The following is an 18027-nucleotide window of genomic DNA, read 5'->3' on the forward strand; positions in this document are numbered from 1 at the left end:
AATTTTCTGCACCTGTTACCGCAGGCAGGTTTTTCTTCTGACCTCAGGTTATCGGCAGCTGAAAGGTAGTCTTATTAGCTTTAGTGAAAACACCTGCAACACTTTTTATTATGTGCAGTTTATGCGTAAGATTTCATTTAAAATACAATTTTAATTCATATTTCCTCACAATTGCTTTGCGTGTTGTATGCAAAAAAACAAACTTTGAATCCACTTACCTTACGAAACATCTTCTTTATTCATCATGACTAATTTCTGAAAGTGGAGTTGAGTAACAACCCCTTTTTGAAAGCTTAAGATGAATTCAAGACTCTTTTCAATCCTGTTTGGGAATATTCACAGACTTTTACAGTATTGTTTCATGAAACTTAAGTCATTTCCCTTGATTTCGAAGACCATCTTCCTTCATTCAATAAAAGTTTACAACCCCGAACTGGATTGAGAAGCGTTATATAACAGGCCGCCCAATCTCATCTCCCATAACATAACACCTACAATTACAGCCACTATGGCCCTTTCTCATTTCACTAATTTCCCCACCTCGAATTCTCGGTCCTCCGGTTTCAGTGCGCCATGTTGAAGGACATCTCATTTCTCTAAATGCACTTTGAGGACCGAGGATTGAGCATCGAGGAGGCTCTCTGGAGGAGCTATAACCGAGGATACACTGATGGGTCCTCCGCGCCAGTCCGTGGATCCTCCGCGAATGTATTTCCGGCAACAGTGCAGTTAAAAGAGTTGTGAGGCTCTGCATGCATCCCCTGGATATTATTTTATTAACTGCTTTCATGGCGACGCAATATTCACAGTGAGAACAGCTGTGAGGTCCGTGCAGAAAACAGAGCAGTGTGTAAAATATATATCACTCAGTATAACAGGCCTACATTACTCTCTGTATTTGTATGCTCAAAAGTACTGTATGTCCCCCACAATCCATTTTGTAAAACTTGTCAAAGAAAGTATGCAAAATTCTTTAAAATAAAAATAAATCACTTGGAGGAAATATGAAATTAAACTAGAAATGTAGTGTTTTTTCTCTGTTGTGCTCCAAGATTAATTCAGATAAATATTTTTGAATTACCACTCAACGCTGCCATTTCATATAGAACAGAATTCAGCACTTGTAACAAATGCATATTTCTCAAGTGTGTTAAATGAACTATAATAAACAAATACATAAGAGTCTGGAACCAGGCAAGCTTTATTGGTTTGAACTTAACAAAACACTGCTGGCAGATAAAAATCACACTCCTGCATACAGTATAGCATGTTTGCAAAAATTATGAAAAATAAACAATTAAAGTCACATTAATCTTAAGGTCGGGTTTTGACCAGTATTGAGTCAGTCAAATGTCATTGGACTCAACATGTAAACTTTAAACATTTCTTTACCTTGATAATGTCAACACGTCTTAGGTAGACTGTGTAATGTGTGTTCAGTATGAATATTTACACCATGATCACAGTTAGGGATCTGGAAGTAAAGGAAGTAAACATTTGAGAAAGCGGCTCACTGCATCAAAACTGTACGTCTCTGCTGTGATGTCCTCAGAAACACTGTTGGTTCTGATTTTTATGTCTCAGAAAACAACTCCTCAGAAGTCAGCTACATAAATATATGTGTGTGTGTGTGTGTGTGTGTGTGTGTGTGTGCGTGCTTGTGTGTGTGCTCACTACACAGCATGAATGCTCAGCTTTGGCAATTAAAAAGAAACATCGCAAAACATCAGCAAAAGCTCTCATACTCAGCGGCTAAATGATTTCCTATTTATTTTCCACAAAGCAAATATTCATAACAGATGCTAACACAGCAGTTAATTTGATACATTGTTCTTCTCTTAACAGTACCACAGGATGTAAGCATAACATTTTCCCGCGTAGGTCTAAAAATGGCTACAAATAATGCCCTAAGCTGGGCACGATTGTTAATATGCTACAAAAACAAGAACTTCTTAAGTGTGTCACTTACTTTAATTCACTGTGCAACATGAGAACTTCAATGGGAGTCAAACTGAAAATCCTAAATGTCCCCAAAAAATGCCACTCAACATATGCAAATTTCATATTGATTTGCTGATGAGGGCCTTGAGATTGGGTCACAACTTCAGAACAGGCGAGCAAGTGGATCTTGAGTTGAAACAGTAGCAATTCAGTATTCAGTTAAGTAAATCATTCTGTCACAATCTGTCAAAAACTGGATTTAGACATTTCCAACCTCCTCCCTTACATTTTTAACGATAACATAGCCGAAAAACTTAAATATGGGTTATTGAACGCCGATGAAAAAAAAGGCGAGAAGTATTATTTTACCTGGGGCTTTTTGGAATATCAATTTGGCTAAGATGTTGGGTAGTTTACAGTGGCTGAGACAATTCCCAGGTATTTCCAATCAAATGGTACAATAGTCTTTCCTCTATCACAAGACATGAAACCTTGATCTCTGAAATACACTTGATAAGGAATTGTCTGGACCCAACAGATATTAGTGAAAAGATGTAGACTCCAATAAATTGAGACTGAGCTACTTATATGAATAATAGATTAAACCAGGAGGTACATTGAAATGCAAAGCCATCTGTCTCAGGTTTTCAGTTTGCCTCCCATGTACGCATGTGTTCATCAAAGTGCCATATCTGTAGTATCTAGTTCTTAATATAAACCTTATATTATCATAAATAAAACCAGGAAGAGTCGGTTTCCATTTCTGAACCTGGCTTTAAGAGTTCTGCTTTCAAATACCAATATGTACATACCTAAATCACTTCCATGGCAACAGCATCTCCAAGGCAGCCATTTTGATTGTAACCAGTATGATCACGGACAGCCTCTTGTTCAGTCAATGCTAACGTTGCAGAATCCTGCTGACGCGACCGCAGAACATTTCCAACCTCAAACGGCACTTTAAAAAGTCTCTCAGTTTCATCCATCAACATTTAAACATTCACTCCCAAAGCTTCTCTCTTAAAATACAAACAGCTTATAAAATGTAATAACTAAAACACCTAAAACATACTGTAATATATACACCTCATGGTACGGGATTACGTTTTTGTTTCAGCATGAGGGGGAAGAATACTTTCTATACAGTTAAAGTGTAAATCTCTATGCATAAACAGTTTACCTCCGATTGTGTATATAATATTTGTGATACTGTATAAACTACGGATTATTATAATATAGACATTCTTTATCATATCAGTCAGTTCTTCATGAACACGGTTGGGAAGCAATACTGGGAAAGAATCCCTGATAATGCTACATTATAAACAACACATCTGTGTTGTTATTGGCAGGAGGAGAGCTAATTCACGTTAGCTGCTAGCAGTTAGCTAGCCGATGACACATAATAATGGAGTCGTAATGCTACACTAGTGCTTGGCTAACAGCTACAGCTAATGTCAACAGACGGCAGCAAAGTGACATTGAGTAACATAATGGTGTGATCGAGATCAACAATTTAAAAATTGGGTAAAGGTCAATCACAATGTGGTTCTTATGTGTTCAAATGCCATCTTGAAATATGGTTGTTTGAAAGAAAAGTTATCTTTCTCTTTCAGCATATATGTCCACTTCAATGTTGACATGAATATTATATATAATATATTGATTTTTCTTTATTTAAAGGTGGGGTAGGTAAGTTTGAGAAACCGGCTCGAGATACACTTTTTGTTATATTCCATGGAATGCTCTTAACATCCCGATAGCAATGAATATCTTAAGTGCTTTGATTAAAATGTTTTCCGGCTGTGTATTTTCCAATTCTAGCGCACTCCAGCTGGTTTCTCCAAAATTACCTACCCCACCTTTAAGGTTTATTGTAAATGGGTAATATGTTATTAATTTGGGATTAATTAACATGAATAATGAACAATTAGGCATTTCATCGCTGATAGCCCTAATTTGACAATATTCTTGGGTTCCGTTATTTTTACATTCACAGTAAACTGAACCAATATCACTCTGAATTGTCTTTTTATCCATCACCTGTACTCCTTATCATAATCAAAATCTATATCACTGTAGTCTTGTTTGGAATTATAAGTCAGTGTTTTACAGGGGTTGCTCTGATGGTTTCATTATTTGTTAAGAAAGTGGTCAAAGGTAATGAAGATGTAACATACTGTAGTAACCTTCCCAACCATGTCGATGACATTCCAAAAAGATATTTGATAAATTTTCTTAAAATCTTTTTAAAGCAGGCATCCTTATTCCTTGTTTGATGAAAGGATAATACATTTTTAGCCAGATACCTTCACATGTTTGGTGTTTTAGTGAATGGCCAGAGTTGTGGAAATGATTCAGCTTCCTGTTTCCTGTGCTGCTTCACCCTGTGTATCACGGCCCTGATGATGCAGTATGTACCCGTCAGAAACCTCACAAATGTCTTGTTGCTACTAATCATCGTATCCCCTCCCGTTTTCCCTCCCAGCGTGTTTAAAGTTTTGTCTTCGTCTCAGCAGCAGCAGTGAGTCATCCCTCCGCCCACCTGCTTCTCCTCCCCTCCTCCCCTCTTTTTTCTTTCCTCTATTTGATCTCCCTAAACCTCCCTCCTTCATCCACTCTGCTGCATCTTTCCTCCCACACATTTTGTAGATACAGGAATTGTGTTTGTGTGTGTGGTGTGTAAGAGCTATAACCAATCTCTTCCCCCCCCCCCCCCCAGTTGTTTAAGTAGCCTAGCATGGCGAGGCACTCATTCGCATGTGCGCGTGATAGCGCGGAGGAGGCACGGCTGCTGGTGGCACCCCCATCGGCAGGGACTGGGGTGGGGGTCCGCTGGGGTGGGGATGGGACTGAGGGTGGCCATGGGATGCTCTGGGTAGGGTGGAGGTGGCGGCCAGATGGAGGGGGTGTGGGTAGGAGGAGGAAGTGGAGGAGGAGGAGGCCGGCTGGTGCTGGTAGCTGGCAGCTGATGAAGGCCCAGAGGAAGAGGGCGTCTGCTGGGAGCTGCTGCCCCCCTTGGGTTGCGACTTTGAAGGTGGAGTCTGGTTGAGCTGGATGGAGATGTCGGAGGAGACCTCGGAGGCGCTGCGGCCCCGCTGGGGGGGGGGCCAGGAGTCTGGGTGGAGGAACTGGCCACTGTAGTCGCTGCATTCAGACATGCGGGGTCGGTAGAGGGCGGGGTGAGGCCGGTACAGCTCCTCCTCAGCGTAGCGCTTCATGAAGAGATAGACTGACATGACTCCTGCCCCCTGCGACACATAGAGAAACACAAAGATACTAGGGTTATTGCAATATCATATCCTGTATGTCCTGTAGTACACATTTTGTATTGTGGAGTTACTCCTAATGAGTACTTAACCTGAAAAACAAGAAAAAAGGTTTTGGGGACATTTGTTTTTGGTGTTTTTAATAAAGTCTGCAAAAGTTGTAATGAGGACGTTGGGGTGGATCAAACAAACACAGGACTTTTACCCAGAAAACTTATGTTTGTGTTCCAAGTAAAGACCAAACTCAACATAGACCTTTTAAAATGTACATCCGTAACTTAAATAAAGTAACCAATGTAGAATATTAATTTAAGTATTGCCAAAATCATGATATTTCACTTAACCTTACAATTGTATAGTGTCACAATGTCAGACTGGAACAAGCTAATTAGGTGCACCTTGGAAAATGTAGCTTCCTGCTTTTAGGAGCTAGTCCCTGATAAAGCCGTACAAATCAGCACAACTGGGTTAGGGTTTAGGGTTATAGGGTTAGTGTGTTGCTGCATCCATCCTTTTCTCAAATTGCATCTCTCACCACAGCCACCACCAACTTTGTGGAAGGAAAACACTAATTTATCTAAAAATAAATACACATTTCCAGAGGGGGAGAAAGAATGGAAATGGAAAAACTGAGGTGATTTGAGAAGGGAAAGAATAATGGAGGATTAGAGAGGGGAAGATCAAAGAATAAAAGAGAAGAGAGGAGGATAAGACAAAAGGATGACCGAAGGTAAGAGGATAAAGAGATGGAGGCGATACAAGAATAAAAACAGGGAGAGGAGACGATTGGAATAGTGAAAGAACTGAAAATAAAGGGACAGCATAGAAAAGATGGGAAGTGGGGAAATAATGAAAATAGGCGAATGCATGAAAGGAGAAAGAAGGAAATAGACAGGAGATCAGATACAAGACAAACTAAAGGTACATCGGATAAGGGGAGATGGGCGAGAGAGGCTGCAAATGAAGTGGGAGAGAAATAAGGGAACAGGGGAACTAAACTAAAAAACTAAAAAAACACAGAGGAGGGGACGCGATAAGAGAAGAAGAAAAGAGAGGGTGAGGGACAACAGAGGATAACAGAACTGAAGATTAAAGAGACAAGATCAAAGTAGAGGACATAGAGAGAGATGGTGGGGAAAAGGAAGATATAAGTGAGGAGCTAGGAGATGAGGATGAAGGACGGAGAAGAAGGAGTTGCAGAGCCCCCCCCCCAGTGAGGAATATTCTGATGCATATGGAGCTGTGCTCGACAGACCTGCCGCCCTCAAGTATTCAAGCTATTAACATTTATGAATATTGATGCAGGCAGGGCGATGGGCTCCTACGCAGGCACTTTTTAAACGAGTTTGTGTGTGTGTGTGTGTGTGTGTGTGTGTGTGTGTGTGTGTGTGTGTGTGTGTGTGTGTGTGTGTGTGTGTAGCTGAAATAGTCTGCATCACAGCAAGCTGCAAGCAATGTGTAAGTCTGTGTTTGTGCACATGCTTGAGTCTGTGTTGCTAAGCAGTGGCTGGTCCACATCCACGCTGAATTCCAAACACTCTGCGTGTGTGTGTCTGTGTGTGTGCATATTATCTCTTTTGTCAGTTACATAGCGTCAGTAAATGTGAAGCATCAGTATATATTAGTGTCACCGGGAACTGCTCATTGAGTGTTTACTTGAACATCCGAGTGTGTGTGTGTGTGTTTGAGTGTGTGTGGTTGTCTGATTACCTCTTTCAGCAGGAAGGAGGAGGCAGCAAAGGCGAAGGACCAGCCGTAGCGGTAGTGGAAGAACTGCTCCGGCTCTCTGGGTCGGTTCATCACCTCGTCATTAATACTGGAGATATATAACACCAGGCCAACCACCAGACTGAGACCTGCACACACACATTCATTATCGATACTGTTATTACTACAAATACAGAGTTTACAGATAACGCACCAACCCATTTGAGGATGAAACCATAATCTCTTGTAAAAGGCTTTAACACAAGCTCTTACATGGTGCTGATTTTACTGACGATAGACTGTATAAAATAATTGGACACTGTGACATCACACATTGGTTTGTGGACAATAGCTCTGAAACCTCGCTTTGGAATAATATTGGTTATCTGAACCAGCAGTGATACGGGAGGTAGGAACAAAGTACAACTGGAGAAAAACATTTTTAAGCCACCGAAATGTAACAGAATATTTCGTGTTAGGTGCAAATGCAAGATGAGCAAGATGAAAGCATTAAAAACAGAAAGCAACCAGACAGGACAGCCCTGTGTTAGTGACCGGTCAGTAATAAGGTAGAGAAGCCCTGAAGCACTATCGCTTTATCGTCTATTTTTCCTCTTTATGTGACTATGATTTACAAAATGAACATCATGCTCTACTGAAGAATAATTAAAACAAGTGATGGAGATTATACAAAGCAAAATGTTTACTGAGGTGAATAAATCAGGTTAGAAGTAGGGTAATTTTCTTGTTGACTTCTACACAATCCGACTTCTTTTTGCAACCATGAGAATCGCCTCCTGCTGACCATTAAACATAATGTAGGTTCAAGTCTCTTCCGACGTTGGCTTGCTTCAGACCCAGATGTTGCCACTGGGATTCACCTGATTATCCCCTGGCAGGTGACTAACTGTCATACCAACCAACCACCTGACTAATACATGTAATAACCACATCTTCTATTCACCTTACATACACTCTATCTGCACTCTACTGAATCTTAAGAGCTCATGAGAGATGGTGTTTGTCAGGATCTCGACACAAACTGATGAACCCAAATGCACGACCCAGAGACAGAGTCTTGAATGTAGAGACTTAAGAAAAACTTAAGCCTACAAAATTAACAAAAGAATCAAAACCTGACGTGAGTGAAAGTGATCTTTTCTGAGCTGAGGCTTGGCACGACCATTCGGGGAAACAAACAAGACGAACTGACACAGGACAGGGGAGAGACAGGACTATTTAAACATGAGGTGAGTGGGAACAGGTGGAAACAATCAAGGGGAGGAAGAAACAGGGCCTGAAATGAAAGACAAGAGGTAAGTACAAAATAAAACAGGAAATGGAAAACGAGACATGACAATAAACACAGAGGCTGACTAGAGATGAAGAACCTAAATAAACAGACTTGACCAGACGTGAAAAAACATGAAAATGACAGACACATAAACATAACTAACACATTTGACGAGACACAACAGTGTTCCAATCAAACAAAACATCAGAGACAGAAGAGGTATATTGATCTCTACTTTGGCAAACCCATTAGCATGCAGTTGGATAAGGAAGTAGTTCTCCATATACCTGGGCCTTCAACCCATTTAACAGCGGCAACTTGTCAAAGCAGGTAAAGCAGAGCTGGATCAATAACATTAATGCTGACTGCATCCAGGGCTCTGGCAGTGTGTATGCTAACTCCCTGACATGGCTCACTGGGACACTTAATGAGCCATGGCTCATTTGTTTTATTTACCCCTGTGCTTTTCCTAATTTAACAAGTTAACTCCAAGTGTACGAGAGATAATAGGGCCATTTCAACTGAATGCAATAGACTTGGTTGTCTTTTCGACTTAAATTATATTAATTGATAAATCAGTTTCCTATTGATTTTGTCTTTTTCCCGAAAGCTACCTCCTGGAGGTCAAAGAGAAGATTAAAAATCACTGCAGGAACACTCAAAGCCTCTTTTTTGAATGTGTGTTACATGTGCATTTTCTGAGTAAAAAGTATTGAATGCTAAAGACAAACCTTATAAGAGCACTGGAGATGCCAGTGGTCAACTGAGTGAGCAGGAAGAGGACAAGGAAGTACGATAACACATCTTTTTAATGTCCAATCCCTTACAACTGCCCTAAAGACTATAAATCAAAGCAGGCGGTGCAAGGCTAATGTTACATTACCGTTGTTACCCGGTTCTACTAATCCTATTTCAATGGGCCTTCAGTCTCTTTGTTCTTGTGTGTGTGTGCTCTGTAGCTGGAGAAACTAATGATAACGTGTCCTTGTTGTGCTGTAAATAGGCTGAGAAAACCCCAACAACAGGCTGTGCTGTGGTACAGAGATAAACAAAGACAGTCACACACACACCCTCATTAACAGTGTGCCTGTCGAGAGACTAACCACAGCAGCTGACCTCCAAAATCCTCCAGCAGTGAAACTCAACACCACAAAATGCTACCATTTAAAAAATTACCTTACAGCTCTTTCTCACTAAAAACATATCACTGATAGATAATCTGACAACACTACAAACAGGGATGAAGTAAATAAACCCAAGCCAACACAGACTTTCATTTGAAAATATGTTAAGCCAGTTTAGGCCTCTGCGTCAGGGTTTCTCTCAGGCTCTGAGGCTCTGCAGGGCTGATGTGCTCCAAAAGTAATAATGGCAGCGCTGCAGATCCAACATGTTAGCCACCAAACACTTATTAAGGCATGGCAATTCGTATCTTTTAATATTCAATTCGGTTTTCAGGTGTTACCTAACGTCTAATAATTTGCAGGTACCTCAACTACATTTTTTGTTACCATCTTTCATGATAATAATACTTTACTGACAGATTCTTTCTTGAAACAGTATACTCTTTATTGTATATTTGACCTAGGATTGACTGCGCGTTTGTGGATGTATTTTAAAATACATGTCAACAAGTCGCAATGCCAGACTAACACATATATATATATATTTTCTTTAAAATAATGGTAGAAATGTCTAACGTCCTTCCCTTACGTAAGGTGAGAAGGCTATCTGTTTCAATATCTGTTTTATTATTTCATATTTATGCAATAGACAGGCTTAGTCAGACCTTATTTAACCTGACCATCTAAGACCAGTTTAAGGCCTAGACTATTCTTAACGTATCTAATCTAAGGGCCCTTTCCTCATAAAGTGGCGCACATCTAGACTGAAACATGTGCCTTTATATACTGTATGTTTCTTTAATTAAATGAACACAAATTAATGACTTAGTGTAATTTCTTCTTATCTTTAATATTTCTATGCATGTTTCTTAATTAATACTAAGCTATCTTTGGCGCTTTACTACTGTAAAAAAATGTAAATTTCCCCTCTGTGGGACGAACAAAGGTATTCTGAAATCAATTCAAACCTTTAATAAACCATTAAAATCTTGAGACACATTTACATGTTGTATAAAACATTAGAACTTCTTATGAACCAATAAACCATTAATAAACCAGTAAAACCTTTAATAAACCAGCATTAAAACCTTTAATAAACCATTACAAACTTGAGAAACCTTTACATGCTGGTATTCTGTTTCTGATTCTGATCAAATACAATATGCTACAATGTATATTTCAGCTTAGGAGACCTATCTTATTAGTGTGGCTTTAGGAAAAACAAATTCATAAGGAGACTGTGTGCATTGTACTTGCACAAACGTTTCAGGATGTACCTGAAGTGGAGCATCGTATACAACAAAATGGACTGTTATAACAAACAGGAAAAAAAGATTACCAGAGAACCATTTGGTTTTGATAAGAATAACCTGCTCACCGGTGAGATTGTCGGGAGATACAGCTGTGTAAAATAGGGCATATCAAAGCAGGGGACGCATAAACCATAAGGAGACATGCATGAGATTCGTTGTAAAAATGTGAGAGTTGCAACTTTCCTCTTTGGCCATCAGATGGCAGTGTTGTGACTCAATGCTCATCTCAGCCCTCATCTGTGGGTCCCACATGTGTTTGAACTGCTCACACACACACATGCACAAATGGAGAGAGAGGAAAATAACAGAGACAGAATTGGAGGAGCGAAGTTTCTGGAGGACATGAGAGACGAGAATGGGGAATAAAACAGCTGGTCCACAGCAACCACGTTTTAACCTCGGGGTGCGCTGTGACTGATGGGCAGTGTTCCTCATTACAAAAAAACACACATGCCTACTGAGAAAAACAGTTTTTCCTGCAAATTCATTCAGAAATAGCAGTCATTTCAGTTGTTTTCCATAACTCCCCTGCTGGGTGTGAAATAACTGAAGTGCTGCCTTAAAAAACATTGTCTTTTATGGCAAAAACAACACGTTTTGGAGCATTGTACTTTTGCTTTCTTAGAGGTTAAAACCATCGATTTCTGAGCTCAATTATTTCTTTGTGCTATAACTGAAATATTTCTGATAACAAAATGTTTTCTAACTGAAAGTGCTTAGCAATTGCTAGATGTTGAAATTGATGGTTAATGTTTTTTAGACAATTAACATTTTCCCCTTTTTCTAAAAATAAGAATATGTTCTCACATCATGCTGTTGCCAAAGTTGTTTTTGCATTGTCAATTGTGTAACTTTTCTTAAACTAAAAACATTTTGATCATATTTAGACAATGACATAAAATACAATGAAAGAAATGTCTATGCGTACTTATCATATTAAAAAGGTATTTAAACGTTTTATATTACATTTGAAAATCAATGATTTCATGTATAGAATTACTGAAAACTTGCGTCGATAGGTGAATAGTTGACTGTGTATGTATAATTGGTTACATTAAATAAAGCCAAATGATATAGGAAAAGGAATACCAATCAAATATGAACCAATATTCTATAGTGTCTTTCTACTTTACGGAACAAAGTGCCTTTTTAGCTGTTTTTAGTGTACAACTATATTGATCTAATGTTAGTCTAGATATGCATTATAAATCTTCTTGTTTGCCTATGTGTATTTTTGTATGCATGTGTGTTTCTCCATCTTGGCTCGAGGACATTCCCATGACATCATGGTGTGAAGTCAGCACTCCACCATGCTCAGCTAGCATCTGTGAGGTAAAGCTCAGTCATGGAGAAAAAAAGGGGCTAAAACAGGAAGGTGATGTCATCCTGTCTGCTCAGAGACTACAGAGATCCACACAATCCCAACAACCGCCTCATCTGCTGAACGCTCGACCTTGCACTCGAGGAAAATGGACAGAAACGTCACCCAGTTGCCCGCAGCGACACGACGAAGTGATGTCACAATGTTGGCTTCACTGACTCCCCTTCACAAAAGGACTCTGATGGAAATTAAACAGGAAGCTCAGTGAAAGCTTCCACTGCTGTCGTGACAGATAGGACTTTAGTTTGGTTAAATGCCAATCCTTAGTGAAACAGGAAGATGGAATGTTGCTCTATGTGGCATTGTCTGGCCTTTATATACTGTCAGAAATGTTCCAACCATGTTTGGTGTGCCAACTATGTTACCCAATCATTTACAAAGTTGTTGTTTGTCCCTAAAAAAATGTTTCTTTGTTGTGTTGAGGCATAGCAAATGTGGTTCTTTAAAAACATGCTAGCACATTTAAGAAAACAACCGGCACTGTTTACATCAGTGTTCACTAAGTAACAGTCTTCTTCTTCCCTTTTGTTGGCCCATCGCTATGTTTCTTGGCACTCTAACACCGCAGACTGTCGTTTAATTAAAACCATTGGCAGGAATATATTCAGACCCGGCGCCGTGGGAGGACCAGGGAGGGCCAGGCTAAAAAATGAGCACTTTACCCCTGCTTACACCTATATGCCGTGAGCTGATTATCGAGCCTTCATTGTAACAGTCGCGGGTGTACTGTGTATGTGTGGGGATTGTTGCAGTAGAACATTCCACTGTAGCGCCGGTACCTTAATGGGAAGACACCTTACATGTTTGAGCAGCCTCTATGAAATGTCAAGCTACCCCACAGCACCCCCAAAAGAAAATCTCTGGCGCCGCCACTGGCCGCGGCACATGACGGTTTTGTGTGCCCTCCCATGAAAATCATAAGCCCTCTCTGTAGATTTGTTTTGGCGCCGGGTCTGAATATATTGTGCCACTCAGCCATGTTCATATGCTTCCTCGTGCATGTGGGACATGCTCACAGGAATTTTGATTCACAGCACTGCTTATTGATATTTACACAACAGAGTTTGGTAAATTCTCTTTTTAATCCAAATTACTTCTGACTTCTTTCCTGTCAAATTAATTGAAACTCAAAATGAAGTCCTCTTTCCAGCAAGCTCTCCTGGGAGTTGGGAATGAAATACACCCGGTGGCTGAATATAAGTAGACACGTAAACACTATACCCTGTTAAACATGTCATTCTTCTTCTGTCTCATGCTGTCTATCAGATTTTCGAACCAGCTGCTGAGATTTTCGAACCAGCCGCTGAGATTCGCTCCCTTTCAGCATTAACAGCATCCATCTGTGATTCTAGGCCATACATACACATTCCAGCTCATACTAAGGGTTTTGAACAGGGTTGAGGTCAAGTCTCTGTGCAGTCAATTTAATTCACAATTACACTTGAGATTCAAATGTATTTTGTTACCGGCTTCTTCAATACTTTCATTTATTCACTTACTTTTCAAGTTACTGTTACTTTACTGCTTACTTTTTTATTAGGTGTTTTTCTTTTTATTTAATATGCAAGTCCATTCTGTTTTCCTTTTGACTTTTGTCTACACTGCACCTTTGTTGCTGTAATGTCGCACATTTCCCCGCTGCATGACTTTTGAGATTTCTGAGGCGGATTTGAACATATTGGCAAAAAGAAACATATATTCTATAAGCTTAGTGTGGCAGGGGGTGAGAGATGTTGTGAAGCATTGATCAATCTAACACATTGAAGGGAAGTCTGTTTTTATATAGACTACCATGAGGGTCTATAAAAAGAATTGTGTGATCAAACATTTCCTCCAGTGACTTTCCACTCAGCACTTTCAGCTACGTGGATGGAATAGAATTCGACTGCACTAAAGCGGTGAGGTCCAGTCTATTAACTGCAGTGGCAAAAAGGTGTCACCTAGAAAATCTTTTTACCACCTAATTATTAACTTTACTACAAAGTCGCATTCAAGACTACTTGTTTTAAGTGTTAACTTTTTACCAAAAGCCTGCAGTGAAACATCAAATGATTACTGCCCTGAAGCTTCCTCGGGAGATAGCAATTATTTGGAATGAAATCCCATTCACTGTTCAGCCAGCAGCAAGAACAAGGTAAGGTCTGACAAGCTGTCAGCTGGGAAAAGGAAATGAAAAGTGGAGTCTAAATCTTCCATCTTTCATTTTCATTAACCTTGAAGAATTCTGACTTTTAACAAGCTAGCTTCTCTTCTGCTCTGCTGCTTTTTAACTCCATATTTACTTTCACAAACGTATTTTAACATACCTTGACCTTTTGTCCTGTGTCTACCGTCCTGTGGCTTTCCAGATGATATGCAGCAATATGCATATTGTGCAGAATACATGTTTTCAATGAGATTTGATCTTTATATCTTTATGTTTCTTGATCTACAAACTATCAAATGACTTCTCTGAAAGACCTTTAAACGTTATTTTTTACTAATCTAAAGAAACTGAATGGTCATTTTTACACAAAAATTAATTGTGTTAATTCCACAAAACCAGTGGGGGAAAGTAAGTACATTTACTTAAGTGCTGTACTTAAGTACACAGTGCTTTTTATTCTTTATAGTTCTACTCTATTACATTTTGGAAATGTACAAATTGTAATCCACATTTGTTTTACATAATTATGTATTTACTAGTGACTTTATACATTTAGATTTTGACACAAAACATTTAGGAAAAATGTTTAAAATATGAATATTTGCTATGGATTAAAGTATGAAAACTAATTGCCCTGTACTTCAGGGACAGACAAAGACAAAACAAATGTTTGTATTGCTGCAGAACATAAAATAATATACATTTAACAAGTCAACCAACATTAAGGGGTCAGGGCAGTCAAAAGTAATACCATAAACTGCTTAGCCCTTTTAAAATCTTATACAATGCTATACCTTATGCCTTATTATCTGTAACAAGACCAGATTGAAGTCTTTCCCATCATCATGCCAAGCTGTAAAGCCTGCAATTTAAAGTGAGGTAAGAAAAAGAGTGTAATCACTTGATCATAAACCTCAGGGAACAGCTGGTGGAGGATTGGCCATAAAACAGGAATATATTCCTCACAGGAGGGGCATCTGTCCCATTAGTTGGATGGAGCCCACACAATTTTACTTTTGGCATGAATTCACTGAGCAAGTAGCATTTTGTATTCCTAGAAAATGTGTTTGTTCTCCACAGAGTCTCCAGCCGCTATGTACTGAGCTTTATCTCCCAGGCTGCTTTGCAAAGACTACAAGACACAGCAGAATAATTGGAAAATATGGAAACAAACCGTGACAAGAAAAGCCTGGAGCCTGTTGTTCCACCAGAGTATAAAATCTGCTCTAATATGAGGTCTGTGTGAACACGACTGGAGTATGTTCTTTTACACTTTACATTGTGTTTGTACGTGTTCCTTCTGTGTGCACAGTACCTGACAGTATGAAGAATATTCCGGAAACAAAGGCGAGGATGGTGCGCTGAGGCCGGATGTGTCCGATGTTGCTGATGATGAAGGCGGTGAAGACGAAGAGCAAGGAGACCATAGGGAAAGGAGTGGCAGTCCGGACCATTTCTGGAAGATTGTGAGACAGGACATGAGAAGGATGAACAAGAATAAAAAACAAGACCTGAATTCACTTAAAGGTGGGGTAGGTAAGTTTGAGAAACCGGCTCGAGATACACTTTTTGTTATATTCCATGGAATGCTCTTAACATCCCGATAGCAATGAATATCTTAAGTGCTTTGACAAAAAATCCATACAAAAATGTCATCTGTGGAAGCCGTAGTACTGTAAAAAGCACGACCAATCATTTTAGCCGGCCCGGCTAAAATGACTGGATGGCCTACCTGCCTGTCAGCCTTCCATCTGTGCACAAACTTATCTCGTGCCCTCATTGGTCATGTGCGCGTTCGTGTGTGTTGGAGGAGGGGCTCTGTAAGGAAGTGGCAGATTTTTTCCGGTTGTGTATTTTCAAATTCTAGCACACTCGAGCTGGTTTCTCCAAAATTACCTACCCCACCTTTAATAAAGAACGATAAAATGCTGCTGAAAAAGAAATCTCATTAACATTTGAAGTCAGGCCGTTGTTTAAACAATTTATTTAAAAGAATCCCCTCCTTCAATGAGTCAACGTTGTTGCTTTGAGTCTAGAAGCAGCAGGGATAAAAAAAGACTTGAAACCTTGAAAATGTTAACAGTGAATCATAAATAACGATAAAAAATGTCATTAACTCAATTTCTATTGTGAGTCTTGTTCATCCATGTGGATTAAAGCCAGTCAACCAAGTACCGTAAAGGAAACCTTTTTTTAAATGATTATTTATTTTAATTTTCTGCATAAACATGAATGTGTTTATTTTCAGTTTGTGGTAGAATAGTTTGGTATATACAACAGGAAGTCCACATTTGTGAATTTCAAACTGTTTAGTAACCTTGAACATAAACCTCCTTGTTATTGCACATATTAGATGGTTTGATTGTCTTTTAACTCCAATTTGGTGTCCACCAATTCCTGAGCAGAATGTCCGGTTGCTAAATGTTCCACTATGTTAATTACCAAGTCGCTAATTCTAGAGAGACCATGAAAATGGGTAAAAACTGTGGCGTTACCTGCTTTAAAAACAAAAAGAAAGACCCTGAAACACTTGCTAGAGATAAGTGGGGTAATCACAACGTTTTCACATCACACATTGTGTTGGGTAACACTAACATCAAATCATATCTAGTGGAAAATGCTGTGCTGCTGAGTTTTGGAGCATGTTTGTGTGAAGGTCCTAAACCCTAGAGATGTTACGTACTGCGCCAAGGCTTCGGGGTGTGGTGAAGCGTGTATCGAGGCTTGTATCGTTTTAGGACAGTGATGTCATCGATGGGGGTGAGTTTAACCAGAAAAAGAAATTCTGACCAAGTCAAACAGCAACTAAGCAAACATCTGACTGCCAACAATATTTTAAAGTTAGTAACTATTATTACACTCTTTACCTAGGATACATGTATTGCTTCTGCTATCAACAGTGTCAAACACAAGAAGGGACTACTGACCCCCCCTTTCTCTTCAGCCCAGAGAGTCTATACTTCCAAATACCAAAATGACACTACTACTACTAAAACAAGGGTAACGTCTTAATTAGAAAATGCTGCGCACACAAGCATGTTAACCTGGTAATCTATGTTATTGATAAACCTGGAATTAAATGAACTCATTGATGGCTCCACCCTGTTTTCCACTAGGCCCTGGGTGGCCTGAATCAGCATGATGACACAATACTACTACATAATACAATTTATTTCTCAAAATACCCAAATACATATACATTTTAATGGAACCTACTGGGGGTTATGTTGAGAAAGGCAGTATATGATTTATTCAGCAACTTCGCCCACACTGCTCCCACAGTGTTATGACTTGTGTGTCTACCTGAGGACATTTATCGAGCATTAAACGGAATAAATGTCTTCCCTCTGGTGTCTCCAACAACATGGTGTGCTTTACTTCAAAGACAAAGAGCAAACTGTGGTGGGCAGATCACTTTGAAGCCAATTCACAGTGTCAACATCCTAAATCATTAAAGCAGCGCGGAGACAAAATGGATCCTCTGGGATGTAGAGAGCTCTTGACAACCATTTACTGTTTGACCATAAAAACAAAAGATAAATGTTCACAGGGTTCTTAAACAAAATGGCTTTTAAATGGTTATTTTGCCAGGAACGGGGCTTTATGTAACTTTTTGGCAAATGGCATAACATGTATACATTTATTATGTGTCCTGAGAGACCAAGTATCCAAAAGACAAAGTGCTTTCGTGTCAGCATGTAGAAATATCTGAAGATGGACCTATGTTAATGTTTGGTAACGTTATCTAAAATAAGTGTTACAATGTTATGTTTTTAATTTGATGAAATATGTTCTTAAAGCGCAATTCTCTAACATGTATTTAGAGAAGGTATGATGGTAACAACAATAGGA

The 18027-nt window shown here is 39.4% G+C and overlaps 1 protein-coding gene across 1 annotated transcript in view; it reads right to left on the bottom strand.

Moving 5' to 3' along the window:
* Window positions 1-4676: 4676 nt before the first annotated feature.
* Window positions 4677-18027, bottom strand: part of cacng7a (calcium channel, voltage-dependent, gamma subunit 7a) — a 41385-nt gene continuing 28034 nt past the window's right edge. The window contains exons 4-6 of the mRNA XM_034125268.1: window positions 15491-15631; window positions 6921-7066; window positions 4677-5192 (exon numbers count right to left, since the gene is read on the bottom strand). Of these exons, the coding sequence (XP_033981159.1) occupies window positions 4677-5192; window positions 6921-7066; window positions 15491-15631 (803 nt within the window). The remainder of the gene's footprint in view (window positions 5193-6920; window positions 7067-15490; window positions 15632-18027) is intronic.

The sequence above is a fragment of the Trematomus bernacchii genome, unplaced genomic scaffold, assembly GCF_902827165.1.
Source record: "Trematomus bernacchii unplaced genomic scaffold, fTreBer1.1, whole genome shotgun sequence".
Lineage (NCBI taxonomy): Eukaryota > Metazoa > Chordata > Actinopteri > Perciformes > Nototheniidae > Trematomus > Trematomus bernacchii.